Raw genomic sequence first — 16,089 nt, 5'->3', positions numbered from 1 at the left:
GGGGGGCTAATTTTTTAAACATGTTTTGGTGTCTCAGAACCGACTAGCAAATAAATAACCAAACAACAGTGAAAATAGTGAGGTCTCAGCGGATAGCGTAAGGGGGTAACGCTGAGGATCACACTAATTACCAAGCTCTAGGTATAGGAGCGTTAACAATGTGTTGTATATGCGACTCCGACACACCTTTCATCGCTAGTCCTAATCAGACAGGGAGCTGGCTCTGTTAATTAGGCGGGGATTTTCTTTCCGATTTATAATGCTCTACACATTTTCACTTGGATACAAAGAAACAAAATCTAAATAAAGATAGATATCCAAGGGAATCCTGATCAGTGTTGGGCATTGTCGGGTGTGCTGTTTTCGAAATGATTTAACACCTTTTGTTCTCGGGGACGGATCTGTTGATGAAATTGTTTCCTGCTGTTAAAGACATATGGCGACTGATGCTGCTGTGCAACGGGCTTAGGAACTTAACTTTGATTAATAAATTACCAGAATACCTGAACCTTCTGCAGGTTTTCAATGCGGTTACTTATCATTCTTTGCTAAATGATGTGTTTGATGTACAGGTCGGCTTCAGTAACAGCTGCAATGCGATTGGTTGCCAACCCCCTTTTTTTTTCAGTGTTTTGTTAATTTTTGCACATTTCCACGATAATTCAAATAAAAAAAAAACGAATAGAATCACATCCTCTAAACAAAACCCATCCAAAACCAATGTTGTGTTGCTGAAAGTGGATTTTTTGTGTAAAAAGATGTAGTAGTTTGTTTAATATAGCTGCCACGTGTCCTAATATGATCTAGATAGTCTTGACAGCAGGACTTCTTTCCCATTGTTTGGCATTCCAGTGGCAATGGCATTTATGCATGGCAAATTAGGCAAGACCAAGGGTACATGAGTCGGTTAGAGCTCCATCCACCAATGACATGCATTGCTATACTGGAATGTAAATACATGTAAATTAGACTTGTCCATTCGGATTCGTGCACACTTTTTTTTTTTGTTTTTTTTTTTTAACACAAATTGCCTGTTTCCTGCATTCATACGAATCTCGGATAACATGATGGACCCCAACAAAAATGAATGGCAAAACTGTGAAACATCCTTACATTTGCCTGCTGTAGCTGAGTCATCTCTCGCTCTCACATATTTTCTGGAATAGTTGCTAGTAATTACAAGATGTTACTTTTCTGGGGTCAGGCAGTCTTTAAAAAGCTATTAGCATTTTTGGCAGCATTCCCAGAAAATGTGGTTAAGGTTCAAAGTGGGTGCAGAGGTGTTAAGCATTCAGAGTCCAATAAATCGCTGCTGATTAAGTGTTAGCAAAGCACACATGCATATCAATTGATTACAAATGCGTGTTTGCAGTGGGACAAAATTGTAGCTAGCCAATTCATTAAAACCATCTCAGACTCACTCTCAACTCCCAAAAAAACTTGAGTCCGGCTAGGTTTCCACTTGGGTTTTTGTCTGGCGTTTTTTTCTTGATGAAAAACGCCAGGAAAACTGCCAAGAAAACTGCCACTGCATTTACCTGCGTTTTGGCGTTTTTTCTGCAGTTTTTTCTGGCGTTTTAGCCTTTCTGTGGAAATTGATTTCCTTGCAAAAAACGCCAGAGTGTCAACATGCTGCGATTTTGAAAAACTGCCACAGAGCCCAAAAAAGCAGAAAAACCCCAAAGAGGACTGAAAAAACGCCAAACAGAAAAACGCCAAGTGGAAATGGCATTTTGCGATTTCCTATTGAAGAACAGCTAACATCTGGCTGCTGCGTTTTTCCACTAAAAAAACGCCAGGTGGCGCTATTGGCGTTTTTAGCCAAAAAAAACCAAGTGGAAACCTAGCCTCCAGGAGAGTAGAATTTATGTAATTTGGAAAAGGTGATGGATTCATTATCCCACAAGTTGCTTTCAAGTTTCAAATACAAGTTGGAATTGGGTTCAAAAAATGTTTTTTTTTTTTTTTAATATATATTAACAGAGTGGGGGCCCTTAAGACCCCCTTTGGGTGCCAGGGAGTAAATTCCAAAACTGTCGGGCCTGATCTGGAACCGGGTTCACTCTGGACTGTGTGTGGTGTCCCTGTCTGCCTGCCCCCAGAACAGCCCTGACCCGTCGAGGCTTGGACTCTGAAGCTGTGCTGTGGTATCCGGCACCAAGACGTTAGCAGCAGATCCTTTAAGTCCTGTAAGTTGTAAGGTGGGGCTTCCATGGATGCATCCTGGTGACATGTGTTCTCCGGGTAAGCGACACACGGCCATCCACGTAATGTAAAAGAAAATGTGATTAATCAGAACAGGCCACCTTCTTCCATTGCTCCGTGTGCCAGTTCTAATGCTCACGTGCCCGTTGTAGGCGCTTTCGGCAGTGGACGGGTCAGCATAGGAAGCCCCATACTCAACAACCTGTGATGTACGCTGTGTTCTGACACCTTTCTATCACAACCAGCATTAACTCATCTGTTGGATTTGACCACACGGGCCAGCCTTCGCCCCCCACGTGAATCAATGAGCCTTGGCCATCCATAACCCTGTCGCCAGGTCACCGCTTTTTCTTCCTTGCATCACTTTTGATAGATACTGACCGCTGCAGACCAGGAACTCCCCACAAGAGCTGCAGTTTTGTAGATGCTCTGACCTAGTCATCTAGCCATCACAATTTGGCCTATCAAAGTCGATCAGATCCTTAAGTTGGCCCATTTTCCCTGCTTCTAACACCTGCGCATTGAGCAGACCTGCCCCCTATTCCTTGACTACCTAGGCAAGAATATGTCCCTGCCTGTATGGCTTCCTATTGTGTAACATAGTTTTTTTCTGCCAGAATCTCCCCTCTCAATTTCTGTTATGGATAAAGTAGAAATATCACCACGCACCTTATGCTCTCCCCTTCAAAATGGCCTCAGGCTAAGTGCTTGAAGTGGCGCTATGAGGATTTTAACCTCTAGCTCCATCAATACTCAAGGATCTAGGCTTTCCTGTCCAGCTTTGATTTTATTGACTCCTGTGCTCTTATCTCTTTCAGTGAGCCATATGTTTTCACTTCACATAACATAGACGTTGATTGCTTTTTTGTCCCTTAAATCCCCTGCAGTTTTATCTGATGTAGATGATTTAATAAGGATTAGCTTTTAAATTGCTTCCCTAAACTTTGACAAACACATATTTTTCCTGTATTTTTTGGCGTTTAGCAAAAGAAAAACTACATGAAGGCAGTACCCCTATTTACTACCCCCCCTTCTTTCACATTTGTACAGTAGTGCCCCCCCCCAGTGCTGCCATTACAAATGAAGAACCAGGCCAGTCCCAGGTTGAGTGGTGCGAGACAGCAAGGCGATCCTTGTATTTAATGGTGCAGAACTCTCATGGACTCCTCTAAGTTGATGTCATGCATTTGTTAGAGGGGGCACTAAGACATAATATCACACAGCCATGGTATGTAATGAAATTATGAAGTATCAGTAGCTGTTTGAAGTCAACATCAAATTGCCAACTGGGAAGGTCATTTGTGTAGGTCATATTTTGGACCATTCACAAGTCTTTTTTTTTTTTATCAGGTCCCGCGATATCTTTTGTCTTGCCTGATGAAGGTACTTTGTCCAACGATGTGTTACATTGTTATTCTACATTCTATATCACCCGGTGTCCGTCATTATGAAAGCCTTGACTGTGTTAGTGAAAGATTCATGTTCTACATGTCTCACAGTACAGCCAGGGCCGCCATCAGATATTATGGGGCCCCTTACAGAACAAATGATCTGCCCCCACCAATCACCACCAGGATTTTCTCTTTTACTCTTCGTTTTTGGTGGCAAAGCATCCTTATCAGGACCATCTTTAATTTTAATGGGATCCAGGGTAAGCATCTATATGTGGGCCTCCCATTTTACTAAGTTGCTGAAAACAAACAGAAAGCAGGTAAAATTGCAGTAATTTCCTCCACTGATAGATTTCCGGATTATGCAGAAAACCCAAAGGTGCGGGAAACACAGAAGAGCGTAAAAACGTTACCATCCTGACAGCCAGAAGCCAGCTGGTTTAGAGTTTAGCAGCAGGGTAACTGAATCCTCGTTTAACAACCACTAATGAAACGGCTGAACCTCGGCCAGAGGGTTCCTGCAAACAGAAAACTTATAGAGAGCGTAAAAGCCTGTATACCACAGAGAACATAAACAGCTATTATTCATAGGAGTGTTTGCAAGCGGTATCACAGAGTATAAACTGGTATCCCTCATCCGAAATCATCCGAAATCATCCGAAATCACCCGAAATCATCCGAAAGCCGGAATTCTTTTACTCACAACTGAGGGGGGACAGGAGAGACGTGTCTGATCTCTCCTGTATTCAGTAGATCCCCCCCCCTTCTTTTAGGCTTCCCCCTGCTGTTGCTCCGCTCTTCAGGCTTCTCCTCGCGGTCCCAGAGCGCTTCCGGTCCGTTGTCCAGGTTTCCCCAGAGCGCTTCTACCTCTTTTTTCCGGACCGGAATCTGGGAAAGCCTGGACAACGGACCGGAATCGCTCTGGGACCGCGAGGAGAAGCCTGAAGAGCGGAGCGGACACAGGAGAGAGGACAGATCTGTTATCTGTAATTATCCATTATCCGATATAACTCTGATCCCAAACATTTCGGACGAGGGACACTCAACCTGTACTTCAAGTAACAAAAAAAAGTACAACATGGTTGTATCTTCTGGATACTGGATATGTATGGAATCTAGACGAGGTTTAGCACTTATTTACCTTTCTATCTCCAAGAGAAATTTCATAAAGGGAACATCTTGCAGATATTGAGTAGAAACTATGGCATCAAAATTGATGTGTTATCGCGACCAAGGATGAGTTCCAGAGGACCAAACCATTCCATATAATTTGCACCGAGAGACTGGAAGACACAGACTTTTGGCTCAGGTCCCTTCCTAGTTATTCTCATTCTTGATGTCTGAGGGTTAAGTGTATTATATACCAGCGTCCTACTGAGAGGGTGGTAGATACGTGGGACAGCTCCCAGCAGAAGTGGTGCGAGTTAATACAATAATGGAAATGAAAATACATGGAATAGGCATAAAGCTATCCTGAATATAAGGCAAGACCGAGGGCTGGTTAAGGTTTGAGTCTTTAGATCAGAAAAAAGGGCAGAATAGATGGGGCGAATGGATCTTACCTGCCATGAAATTCTATGTTTCTACGAGATCACCTGCTGTCACATACCTTCTCGGTCTCTCTTTGGGATCGCTGCAATCATCTCCTGCACACGCTAAATAGACTATGACCTGCATTAAAAAATTAATTAAAGAAATGGGGACCTGCCTGTTCCTCGTGTACATGAGCAAAGTATTCCAATTTATTATTGGTGGAAACAAAAAATGTGACAGGTTACAGCTTCACGTTGGCTGCCATTTTCACAAGCCTTTATGGTATTTGTAACTACCTGGAGGGGGCGCTGCTCTCTAATGCCCTGAAAGACATAAACCCTTTACCACCTCTGCTGGGAGGCTGTTCCGTTTACCAGCCTCTTGGTAAAATAAAATTTCCTTACAGTTCTCTGTTGCTGTGACTATAATCCCAAATCCCTACTGTTTGTAATAACATAAATTCATTTTTTTGATGATACATGATCTACCTTTATGTTTTAAAAAAATGTACTTGGGGGCATGTACAAAATTATGAAATACCAGAATATTTTCCATGTTTTGTTTATTTGAGTTGATAAATGTGAACATTTTATGAAACATTCCATTTGGCACATTATTTTCCATGAATTATTGCAGGTTTGGAATGTGTGAAATGTCTTTTATTTTTACACTAAAGGGATTCTCCCCAGCAAACGGTTTCTAGAAGGTTTAAGAACTAGTTCGGTTGCGTTTCGATACTTCCTGTGCCACCGTTTATTTTTCTGGACTATAATGCTCATCTCGTCCAGGCATGGGCTGACTAGCATGATGGGAGTTGTAGCCCGGATAAGCTACATATTGCCTTGTTTTGTACGTTTATTGCCAAAGTCTCATGCAAAGTATTGCCCACCCATTTGGGAATCAGAGAGTTAATAATATCTGCTGATATCTAGACAGCCCAGAGATTTCCAGAATGTTTTTCTGGAACCACCTGTGTTTACGCAGGGTTGTACTTAAATTCTGGTAGGACTCCATCAACAAAGAAGGTCTGTCAGGAACTTCCCCCCAAGTCAACCAAAATCTATCTCTCATTTTTGTGGTGTAATTTATGCAAATGCGAGGAGATCCTGAAAGACGGTTCTGACAGACTGGGTGTTTACGAGAAAAACTCTGTTTAAGAGACATTTCGTTTTTAGTTAACTAATAACTGAAAAGAGTATTCACTAAACCTGGAGTCTACCGCTGACAGTTGAAGATACACAGTGCTCCTCAGGGGCTGGTCCTATTTTATACATAGTGAAAACGGGGAATTGAAACACTCCAGAACAATCCTCTGGTAGTAAATAGATTTTTTTGAGACTATATAGATTTTTTCTCAAAAAAATGTATGCATGGAAAACCTACCATGGGAACAGCCGTTTTGACTTCCTGTTCTCAGGTTTTTTCATGATGAGCGTAACTTATCATAAACAGGTTATTCCTTCTATGTTACTGCTCCACCAGTCCCTTACACGTTCAGCCAAATCTATTTCATAAACCGGAAAAACAAAACCAATAGCTATGGTTAGTTTTAAGAAATGAAGAATATAAAAAGCTGCGGAGCTGATAGTAGCCCACGTCAAGGTGCTCCCAGTGAGTCAAAGGTTGGTAGACCTGCGTGAGGGGACATATGGTCCAGCAGCTCCATAGTCTGTTTTCCTCATGATTCTTTAGATGAAAGTTCAAAATTTAAGTATATCCCTGCCATACGTAAACACAAATGATTCCAAACAACTCAGATCCGAACGTTTACCACGAGTTGACCCAACTGGGTGGTCAGACAGTTTAAGGCAATATCACTATTTGCCTCAACGCCTGCATTATATCTCGGTCCCATCCCTACAGATAAGCTCCACATTGTATTAAGAATGAGTTTATTCCAGAATCGAGGTTTCCAGTTCCATATTCATTCTGCATTTTGCTCATTTACAGCTAATAATACAGTCCTCGTTATCTCAGAAGGCTTCATGTTTCTAGCATATTGTTCTAGATTTTACCTACATAAATCGCTGATAATTAAAAAAAAAACTACTGTACATTTCTTGCACAACTTGTGGCCTCTTTTCTTCTACTTTGTCGATGAATGCTATGTTTTTACATGATATCGGTGGTGTTCTTTTTTTTTTTTTTTTTTCCGCCATTTCAAAGCAAATGGTCTCAATTCAAGACCATGTTACATAAATCGTGTTCTAATGCCCAGATATTCCTTAAACTAGTTTAGGTTTCGCTAAAGCTGTCCCCAAACAGACTTTTATTCCTGAAGGCTCCATTTTATCCATTACATATGGTTTTATCACATACAAAAAGACTCATGCAGAATGTAATAGGTAATAGATTGCTTTGTATAGACATTACCAGGCGTGTGCGAATGCTGATGTTTAAAAAAAAAAATACAATTTCTAATATTTTCTTTTTTTTTTTTTTTTTAAGAAAATGGTACCAGTTCCACCACAACGCTGAGATGTTCCATGTTTTGAAGATACAGCAGAAGGAAGCGGTCAATGGTTTTAGAAGGAGTAGCAGCCCAGGGGCTTGGGTTTTTGGGGATTTTTTGGCCTCCAGGTGGACCAAAGAGATGTATTTATAGAGCGTCAGCAGATTGAACAATCATATCACAGATCCAGGGGAGGGTGGACTGATGTCACCCCCATATTTCAGGGGTTCTCTACTTCTGCCTTTAGTGGTTTAGGAGTTTTGGGTGGGAAAGGCTGTAAGCATCTCCTTGCCATGCCATGCAAACATACCCAGCCTCCTCAAGAGCATTTCTTTACAAAAAAAGTATTATTATTTTCAAACATTAGCATTCCATTAAATGGAGTACCTTTCAATAAGCTGGACCACTCATAATGGTCCTTAAACATGCATTGGCTCTGCATTCATGAGTTTAGCTTAACGATAATTGCGCCCCATGCATTATATACCAAACCGCCACGGGTTCTGCTTTGACCAGCAGATGCCGAGACGGCACCTGAAGTCCTTTTAGCAGCGCTATACATTCTCGTCATAAACTATTCCACAGAAAAAGAACCCTTGTGCGCACCGCGGTCACCCCTAGATTGGGCAACACAGTATAGGTATGGGTGGGAAAGAGTCAAATGTTATAAATTATTTATTAGGGGACGTATGGTGAAACCTCTTCTCAAAATTCAAGCAGAAATCAATAATACAGTTCCAATAAAACAAATACTGTTTTTACACCCAACACCAAAAGAAACAAGTGATTATCTGTATATATATATATATTGCATAATAATGTATGTACCTATATGCATATATAAATATATATATATATATTTATATATACGCATCGACATATTTTTTCTATGTGTGCAAATATACAACTCCTGTCTTAGCATAATCCAATATATATATATAATTCTTATTAAATATGTATAGCTTTATGTGTATATATTTATTTTTATATATATATATATATATATATATATATATACACATTTTTTATATGCTAAGACAGGGAGAAGGATCTATGGATTGCTTGATTTGTGTTATGATTTCCAGGAGGGTCTTTGTAGGTTTTGGATTTCTCATTGTACAGCGCTACGGAATTTGATGGCGCTATATAAAACAATAAATAATTATTATTATTATTATTTCTCGGACATGGTTCTTCTTTCCATGTCGGAAGGGTCTTCAATGAGGTAAGAATTAAGGCAAACCTAACAGGCATGCAAATGAGTTACATTTATATTCACTGACATCACAAGCACGTGTGTGTGTGTGTGTGCGTGGGCCGAGACGTGAGCCGAGGGACGGGGACCTCTCCGCCTGCCCCGTCTAACTATACAGCGGGCGGGATGAGCAGGAAGAACAGTGTTACGACCACGAACCGTATAGGAGACACAGAGCTAGCATCAGTATGACAATAAATAATATCTTCATTAAGCGGTACATTACTGATGCACAGGCTTCCAGAAATAGGACTTTATGAAATCACATTGCAAACTTCACATTGTGGCAGTCATTTTTTTTTATATATATATATATATTATATACTTTTAAAATTCTTTAGCAAATGACATTCTCATGCACACAAGTGTTTCAAACACAAGAAGCAAGTCCATTTATAGGTAGTCCAAGCAAATTATTTTTTTTTGTTGGTTTTTTTTTTGTCGTCATTTTTTTCGTTTTCGTTTTTTTTTTTTAATTTAGTCGTGGAAATAGCTGCAAACTGAATGGAACATTAAGATTTCGGTGCAGTCCTGAACGCTTCCAGATGAGCTCATTTCTGAATGTCACACTGCAGCAGTAATACAATGGAGGGGTCGCTCTTTGCGGCTTCTTTGAATTCGTCCAGCGTGATTTGGTCGTCTTTGTTCTTATCCATCTTGCTAAATATCTTGTCTACCCTCTGCTCGGGCGTGAGGCCGTCCTCGTTCATTTTCATCATTATGACGGTGCCCACCATTTTATAAATAGCCTTGGGAAGACAAAAAAAAACAGAGATCAATGAATATATTCCGTTGTGTATTACTATGATGTGTAGGGTTGTTTTGGGAGTTTTGACAAACTGGGCTAATTGGCTCTGTCAACATTTTATTTTGTTGCGTTGGGCCAGAATGATGAAGCTATGATGTCATACATGCACAGTCCGATCTTATTTGTCCATATCTGCTTGGAAACATGGTATCCCGGGGAATGATCCTTCCTTTGGATGCCTTTATTTAAAGATCTTTGAAATCTTTTTGTGTATTTTGCTTGCAATTCCATGTACATCCGCCAGGACATCTAGAGCAACAAGCATTTACATGATGCTCCTTGTATTTGTTTTATATGCATTCTTTTTCTGAACAGTGAGCATTGGACATGTCTGGTTTTGTGTTTTGGGATGTTTTACTACTAGGCTCCATGGCAGGACTTGGCTCATTGTTAATTTCCCCTGGTTGATAATACACCTAAACACACACACCATATGAAATGACGTTAGTCACCATTTATATCATGCCTAGATCCTTTCTGTGCCTTATTTTTGGGGTTCCATTGCAGCATCTTACTGTTGCTTTAGAACTGAATAGTGCACAACAAGTGCTGCCCACCAGATGTATTCTTTGCTTCTCCATTGCTGGGTCACTTGACTAGACGTGCCCCTTGGGCGTAATGGTGCCAGCCCTTCTCTGCCCACAGTGTTCTCATCTGGATTGTAGATTCTCCAGTCACCGTTTTGGCATACACTTGGGTTACTTCGCTACTTAACTACATTCCTGTCTCTCATCTCCACACATATTCCTCTCCTCATCAACGATTATTAACTCTCCATTACACTCCCAATTATCACTGAAATTGTGAAAATGCTTACAGTAAAAAAAAAAAAAAACAATCTCGCAGCTCACACAAAGCTCTCTAGAAGCATTTCAACAGAAAGACGCACATCAAACACACATGAAAGCCGGCAGTCAAGTCTGCAACATGGATTTAAGGATTGCTATTAAACTCTTAGCGCCGTCGGGCCGGGCTCCCCGCCAGAAAGGCATCAACTGCAGGGAATTTAATCTAGAGGCTGCCTCCTCCTGATACTTGCAATCAAGGTTATTCACGCCATTTCATAAAACGCATTGTGTTATTTTGATGACACATTCAATCTCATATTTTGTGGGTTAGGAAACATTCGGCACCCTGGCTACTGCCTCTCGTACCCCCCCCCCCACCACCACCAGTATGGTCAACAAGCCAAGGGCTGGCGACGATCTATATAGTTATTAAAATATTAAAAGAAGTAAAACTGTAACGGCTACTTTAGAAAAGAACAAATAATATTATGTCCATAAAAGGATTTACTCGCTAAACTGGGAATTTAATTCACCAGCTTCATTATGCATTAAGTGGGGGAAGTCCCGCCATGTTTCTCCCGCAAGAAGGCTGGGATCGATCCTTCATAAGCATACTGGTGCCACCTGCTTTAGTGGATAAATATTAATGTAGTGAAGGTTATCGGCTCGCCAGAAGTGAGATGATAAATGTAGGGATATGATGAGAATAATGAGTTTTAGTGCATCTCCAGGTCAATGTTTGCCTATTTATGTAGTGGGGATCATGAATAATGAGACATTCTGGTGTAACGTTGAAAATGTTGAGCGATCACCATAATAACTATTGGAATTTCCTGTCTAATAGTTCCATTGTTCCACAAAAAGCGATGCATCTCTTGTATAAATAGTTGACAATATTTTTTGCTCTAAAAAGTAAAAAAAACATGTTCTGGCCAAATACATCTCCCGCAAGACTGCGGAGCTGGGACCATGAAAATCGGAATTGCCAATTTACAATTCACTACAATCCCTAATTTACCAAAACTTTGCAAGTAAACCATTTACCTGAAAATGAATGTGTTATATGGTCTCATTTTAAATGTTATATAGAAAAACTATTACTAAGAAGGCACTAAAGATCATATTGGATGTTTTCTGTGAACCAAGATGTTTTCCTTACAAAGGTATTCCCCTTAAAGGAAATCCTAATTTGAGATTGCGAGGCAATGATAGACCGTGCATTCATTTAGTGACTACGGGAGGCAGATCTGCCCTGAGGAACTTGGAGAGCATCAAACTGGGCCATGCTAAATACCTTATTCATGATTTAGTTGATCTACAAAAACCCAGCAAGAAACAATGCACTGAAACTTGTTGAAGTGAAAATGATTTTGCATAAATTACTGAAATATTATATATAGGAATGGTTTTATTCTGACAGGGGGGTTATCCAACCTATAGAGGTCATTATAGGAATCTATGCTGGCATAGGCTTTGGGTGGCAGGTAGGGGAAGGAGGTGGTGGAGCCCCTGTCCCTCTATACCTGGGGCAAACTGCCCTATTGAGTGATCAGGCTCCATCCCTCAATAACGGGGCAGTCGTATTGTGTTCCGAGAGCAAAGGTCAAAATGTTGGCACATTCGCATTGATTTAATTCTATATTTATTTATCATCATGTATGCTCTAGAGCATACAGGATGATAAATAAGTATAGAATTAAATCAAGTGGCAGTCGCACCAACATCAGTAGACACCAGTCTTGGACCCATAGACATGGTGTCTTCCTCCACTACATGGTCTGCAGGGGTCTGTGTAACACATCTAAGGAGAACCCATTAAACAAAAACAACATAGAACTTGACAGAAGATAAGAACCATTCCATCCATGTAGTTTGCTTATTTTACCTGATGTAAATGTTAAAGGCTAGCAAGGCATGATGGGCTTTTGAGTTTAATAACAGCTGAAAGTCTGTAGGTTTCATGGTGTTGAACGGTTCGCCCTAAGCTCACAAACCGTCATTTAAATGCAACATTTCCACTTAGTGCTTAAGGAAATCCATGAATAATTTCCATTAGTACGATTTTATGTTGGCAGATGTCATGGACATGATGTTTAATTACGTATGGTGTTTGGCAATTTTCCTCACGCTATATTTTTTTTCTTATTACAAGAAGACAACAAACATGTGTATAACGGGTAAAGAAATAAGGTCCAAGTAAACCGAGGCCATATCTGCTTCAGTGGCTTGGGTGGGACCTCTAAAACAAGGGCTGAACTGCGGATTTGGACCAGCCCTGGCACTTTAAGGCCAACACCCAATAAATGCCGTATGTTCTGCTGCATGCTGGATACACAAAGATTGTCTGATTGTAACCAGCCTATTGGTCTGCCAGATGGCCGGTTTTATGCATCCAACTTTGTGCCACCAGTTTGGAGAAGTCCTGTTCCAGCAAGGTATACATAGAGATGGTTTGATATTTGGTGTGGAGGTACTTAAGTGGCTGCATAGAGCCCTGACCTCAACCCCATCACCGTTGTGATGAATTGGAAGGCCAGTTGGGAGCCAGGCCTTCTCGTTCAACATCCATGCCTGACCTCACAAAGGCTTTTTTGGCTGAATGGGCACAAATTCCCACAGAAAAAACTTTTGTGGAAAGCCTTCCCAGAGGAGTGGAGACTGTTATTGGTGCAAAGTGTGTGTGTGTGTGTGTGGGGGGGGGTATTCCCAAGGTATTGGAATGGTATGTCTAAGAAGCTCATATACAGTAGGTGTGATGGTCAGGTGTCCACATACTTTTTTATTTTTATTACGATGTTCAAAAAAATGTACAAAAGCAAATATAAAACATCCATCAACAAATATATACCGTATTGGCTCGAATATAGGCCGCACTTTTTTCCCCCACTTTAAGACTTTAAAGTGGGGGTGCGGCCTATATTCGGGGTCTAGTGCCCGACGCCCGGGACATGCAGTCCCGGGCGCCGGGCAGGCAGCGGGGTTAGGATACAGATCCCCCGCAACGGTGCAGGGGACCTGCATCCTACTCTCGGATGTCCTCAGACAGCCTCCCCTGCCTGCACTTTCCACGGGGGGGGTGCCGGCACGGGAGGTTGTCTAAGCGCATCGTCTGGACGGTCACCGGCTGCAGCGATGCGGGTAAACAGCCTCCGGGTTGTTTACCCACATCGCCGCAGCCGGTGACCGTCCGGGCGATGCGTTTTACCTCTGCCCCCAAGACTTACCGGAGCAGACTCCCGGGTGTCTTGCGGGGCGCCGGCGGGGGACATCTACGCAATACGCGTATACAACTTCCGGTTGTATACGCGTATTGTGTAGATGCCCCCCGCCGGCCCCGCAAGGCATCCGGGAGTCTGCTCCGGTAAGTCGGGGGGGGGAGGAGGAGGAGGGGGACAGTGGTAGCATATCTCGGGGGGGGCGACAGTGGTAGCATATCTCGGGGGGGGCGACAGTGGCAGTATATCTCGGGGAGGGAGGACAGTGGCAGCATATCTCGGGGAGGGAGGACAGTGGCAGTATATCTCGGGGAGGGAGGACAGTGGCAGTATATCTCGGGGAGGGAGAACAGTGGCAGTATATCTCAGGGGGGGGAGACAGAGTGGCAGAATGTTTTTTTTTTTTTTTTGGTGCTTTTTAAAGAAAAAAACTTTTTCTTTAAAAAAGCACCAAACTTTTAGGGTGCGGCCTATATACGGGGGCGGCCTATATCCGAGCCAATACGGTATTTGCAGTACATATGACTCTTAACAATGGGTCAGATGCTGGAACAAATATACAGTCTGAGCTAACAAGCTAAACATGCATTCACGCTCACAAGCAATCTGTATGATTAGTATTATCAGGGTTATAAAAAGATAAAAAAATTTACTCACAGTGACTTTAGATATTTATACTATTTATGGTGCTTATAGACTTTATGAAGTATTTGTTATCAACTTGTCTGTTTATTTCGTCCCAGCTAGGTTACACCGGAGTTTTCCAGAGTCTAGCTAAGCAACGCATTGAACCCATGAGGATATTTTTAATTAGGTATTTAGAGGGTTTTTGTTTTTCAGTTGGGGTAGATCCAAATGGAATAAGAATGATCGAATGGTAAGATTCACATCAAGCTTGCAAGTTAATCCCAATACTTCATTTATCTTATTTTCAGGGGTAGAATTTGTTTGACAATCCCACCAGATGTGCCAATTTCAGTAAAACAACGCCAGCATAATTCCGAAGTTTTGCCATGGGATTTTTATCGACTAGCTGGTACCATATATCACCTCTCCAATGTTATAAGAAGGGATTCTTGTATGTTGATACAATAGACAGATTTACTCAATAAAACATATCAATTTGAAGCAGGACTCTTCTGGAAATGATGTATTAATGTCATCCTCCCATCTAATCGCTTATCTCATTTTTTCTTTATTCTTGTGTGTGTTGAGAACTCTTCTGGCTCTAGGTAACGTTCTCTGATTGCAATCACTCTAGAGAAATGTATCTAATGGACTATCGTTCATCAGTTCCATAGTTCTTCAAAAAAAATTATTCTTAACTATGAGGATTTCTCTTAATTGAGAGATTCTTACTTTCTTGTAGTTGAGGAAACAATTTAAAATTAAATAATAAAAAATCTCCAAAAAACTAGGTTTCAATATAAGCACCAAGCACATCAATGGGAGTTGAAGATCAATACAGCATTACGGGGTCTTTTTTAGAACCCCATACATAAGATATAAAAGGTTTTTGGAATAGATTTTCCTTCGAACTCTGAAGGGAATCCTTTTAAATAGAGATTCGATTGTAGGCGACAATTAAGATCTAATTATGTTTATTCTTCCCAAGAAGCAGGAGATATGTAAATGTTTCCATTTTATAGTTAATTGTTTCAGATCTTGTAAAAAGAAACTATAATGCTACTTAACTAACTGATTCCATTCAAAGTTTAATTTTATGCCCAAGTAATGGATTTCTTTATCTGATTTATCATCTGCACAGAGGGTCATCATGGGCTTCTGATCTGCCAACAGGAGTCCTGTTTGCAGAATATAGGCTGCCAAGGGCTCCATAGAAAGAATATATAATAAATTGTCTTGTCCCGTTGTTTATCTCAAACCAAATCGGAATCTAGGCCGTTGCCAGCTATTTTTGCTTGGGGAGATATAGGCTTAAGACTAGATCTTTAAATAATCCCACTAATATTACATTTTTGACCTTATCCTCAAGTTTCATTTTTTTATTTTCGATTGAATCTCTCTAATTTGCTCCGTTATTAATAGAAAAGTTTTCTGTTTATTGCCTTTTCCCAGAATTGCTAGACCTATATAGAGGTCAGACAAGTATTTCCCTTCATTTTTTTTTTTAATATTGGCTTCCATTGTCTCTTATAAAACCTTCGCAAAATTAAGCTTCAGAAGACTTTATGTTTGAAATGTTGAAACTTGAATATGGCAACAGCCCACAAAAAGGAGGGTTCTTTTATCATATGCTAGTCTATGCAATTATGTTGAGTTTTGCTTTGCGCTAGAGATGCGTTGGAAAATACGATTTGAAGTAATTCTGAAAATATCCGGTAGCCTCGAACGTTTAATGGACAAAAAACCAAGAGGTGGCCATATTATCCTCCGATAGGGATAAACTCATTGTAAAACTCATTGTAGAGATAAAATGGC

The 16,089-nt window shown here is 40.9% G+C and overlaps 1 protein-coding gene across 2 annotated transcripts in view; it reads right to left on the bottom strand.

Annotated features, from left to right (window-relative positions):
• Nucleotides 1–9,283: 9,283 nt before the first annotated feature.
• Nucleotides 9,284–16,089, bottom strand: part of VSNL1 (visinin like 1) — a 93,378-nt gene continuing 86,572 nt past the window's right edge. For both annotated transcript variants that reach the window (XM_053458769.1, XM_053458768.1), the window contains exon 4: nt 9,284–9,585. In XM_053458769.1, coding sequence (XP_053314744.1) covers nt 9,388–9,585 — 198 coding nt within the window. In that variant the 3' untranslated portion in view covers nt 9,284–9,387. The remainder of the gene's footprint in view (nt 9,586–16,089) is intronic.

This window comes from Spea bombifrons, chromosome 3, assembly GCF_027358695.1.
Source record: "Spea bombifrons isolate aSpeBom1 chromosome 3, aSpeBom1.2.pri, whole genome shotgun sequence".
Taxonomy (NCBI): Eukaryota; Metazoa; Chordata; class Amphibia; order Anura; family Pelobatidae; genus Spea; species Spea bombifrons.
The sequence above is the reverse complement of the archived record's forward strand: the minus strand, read 5'-3'. Positions and strand labels throughout refer to the sequence as shown.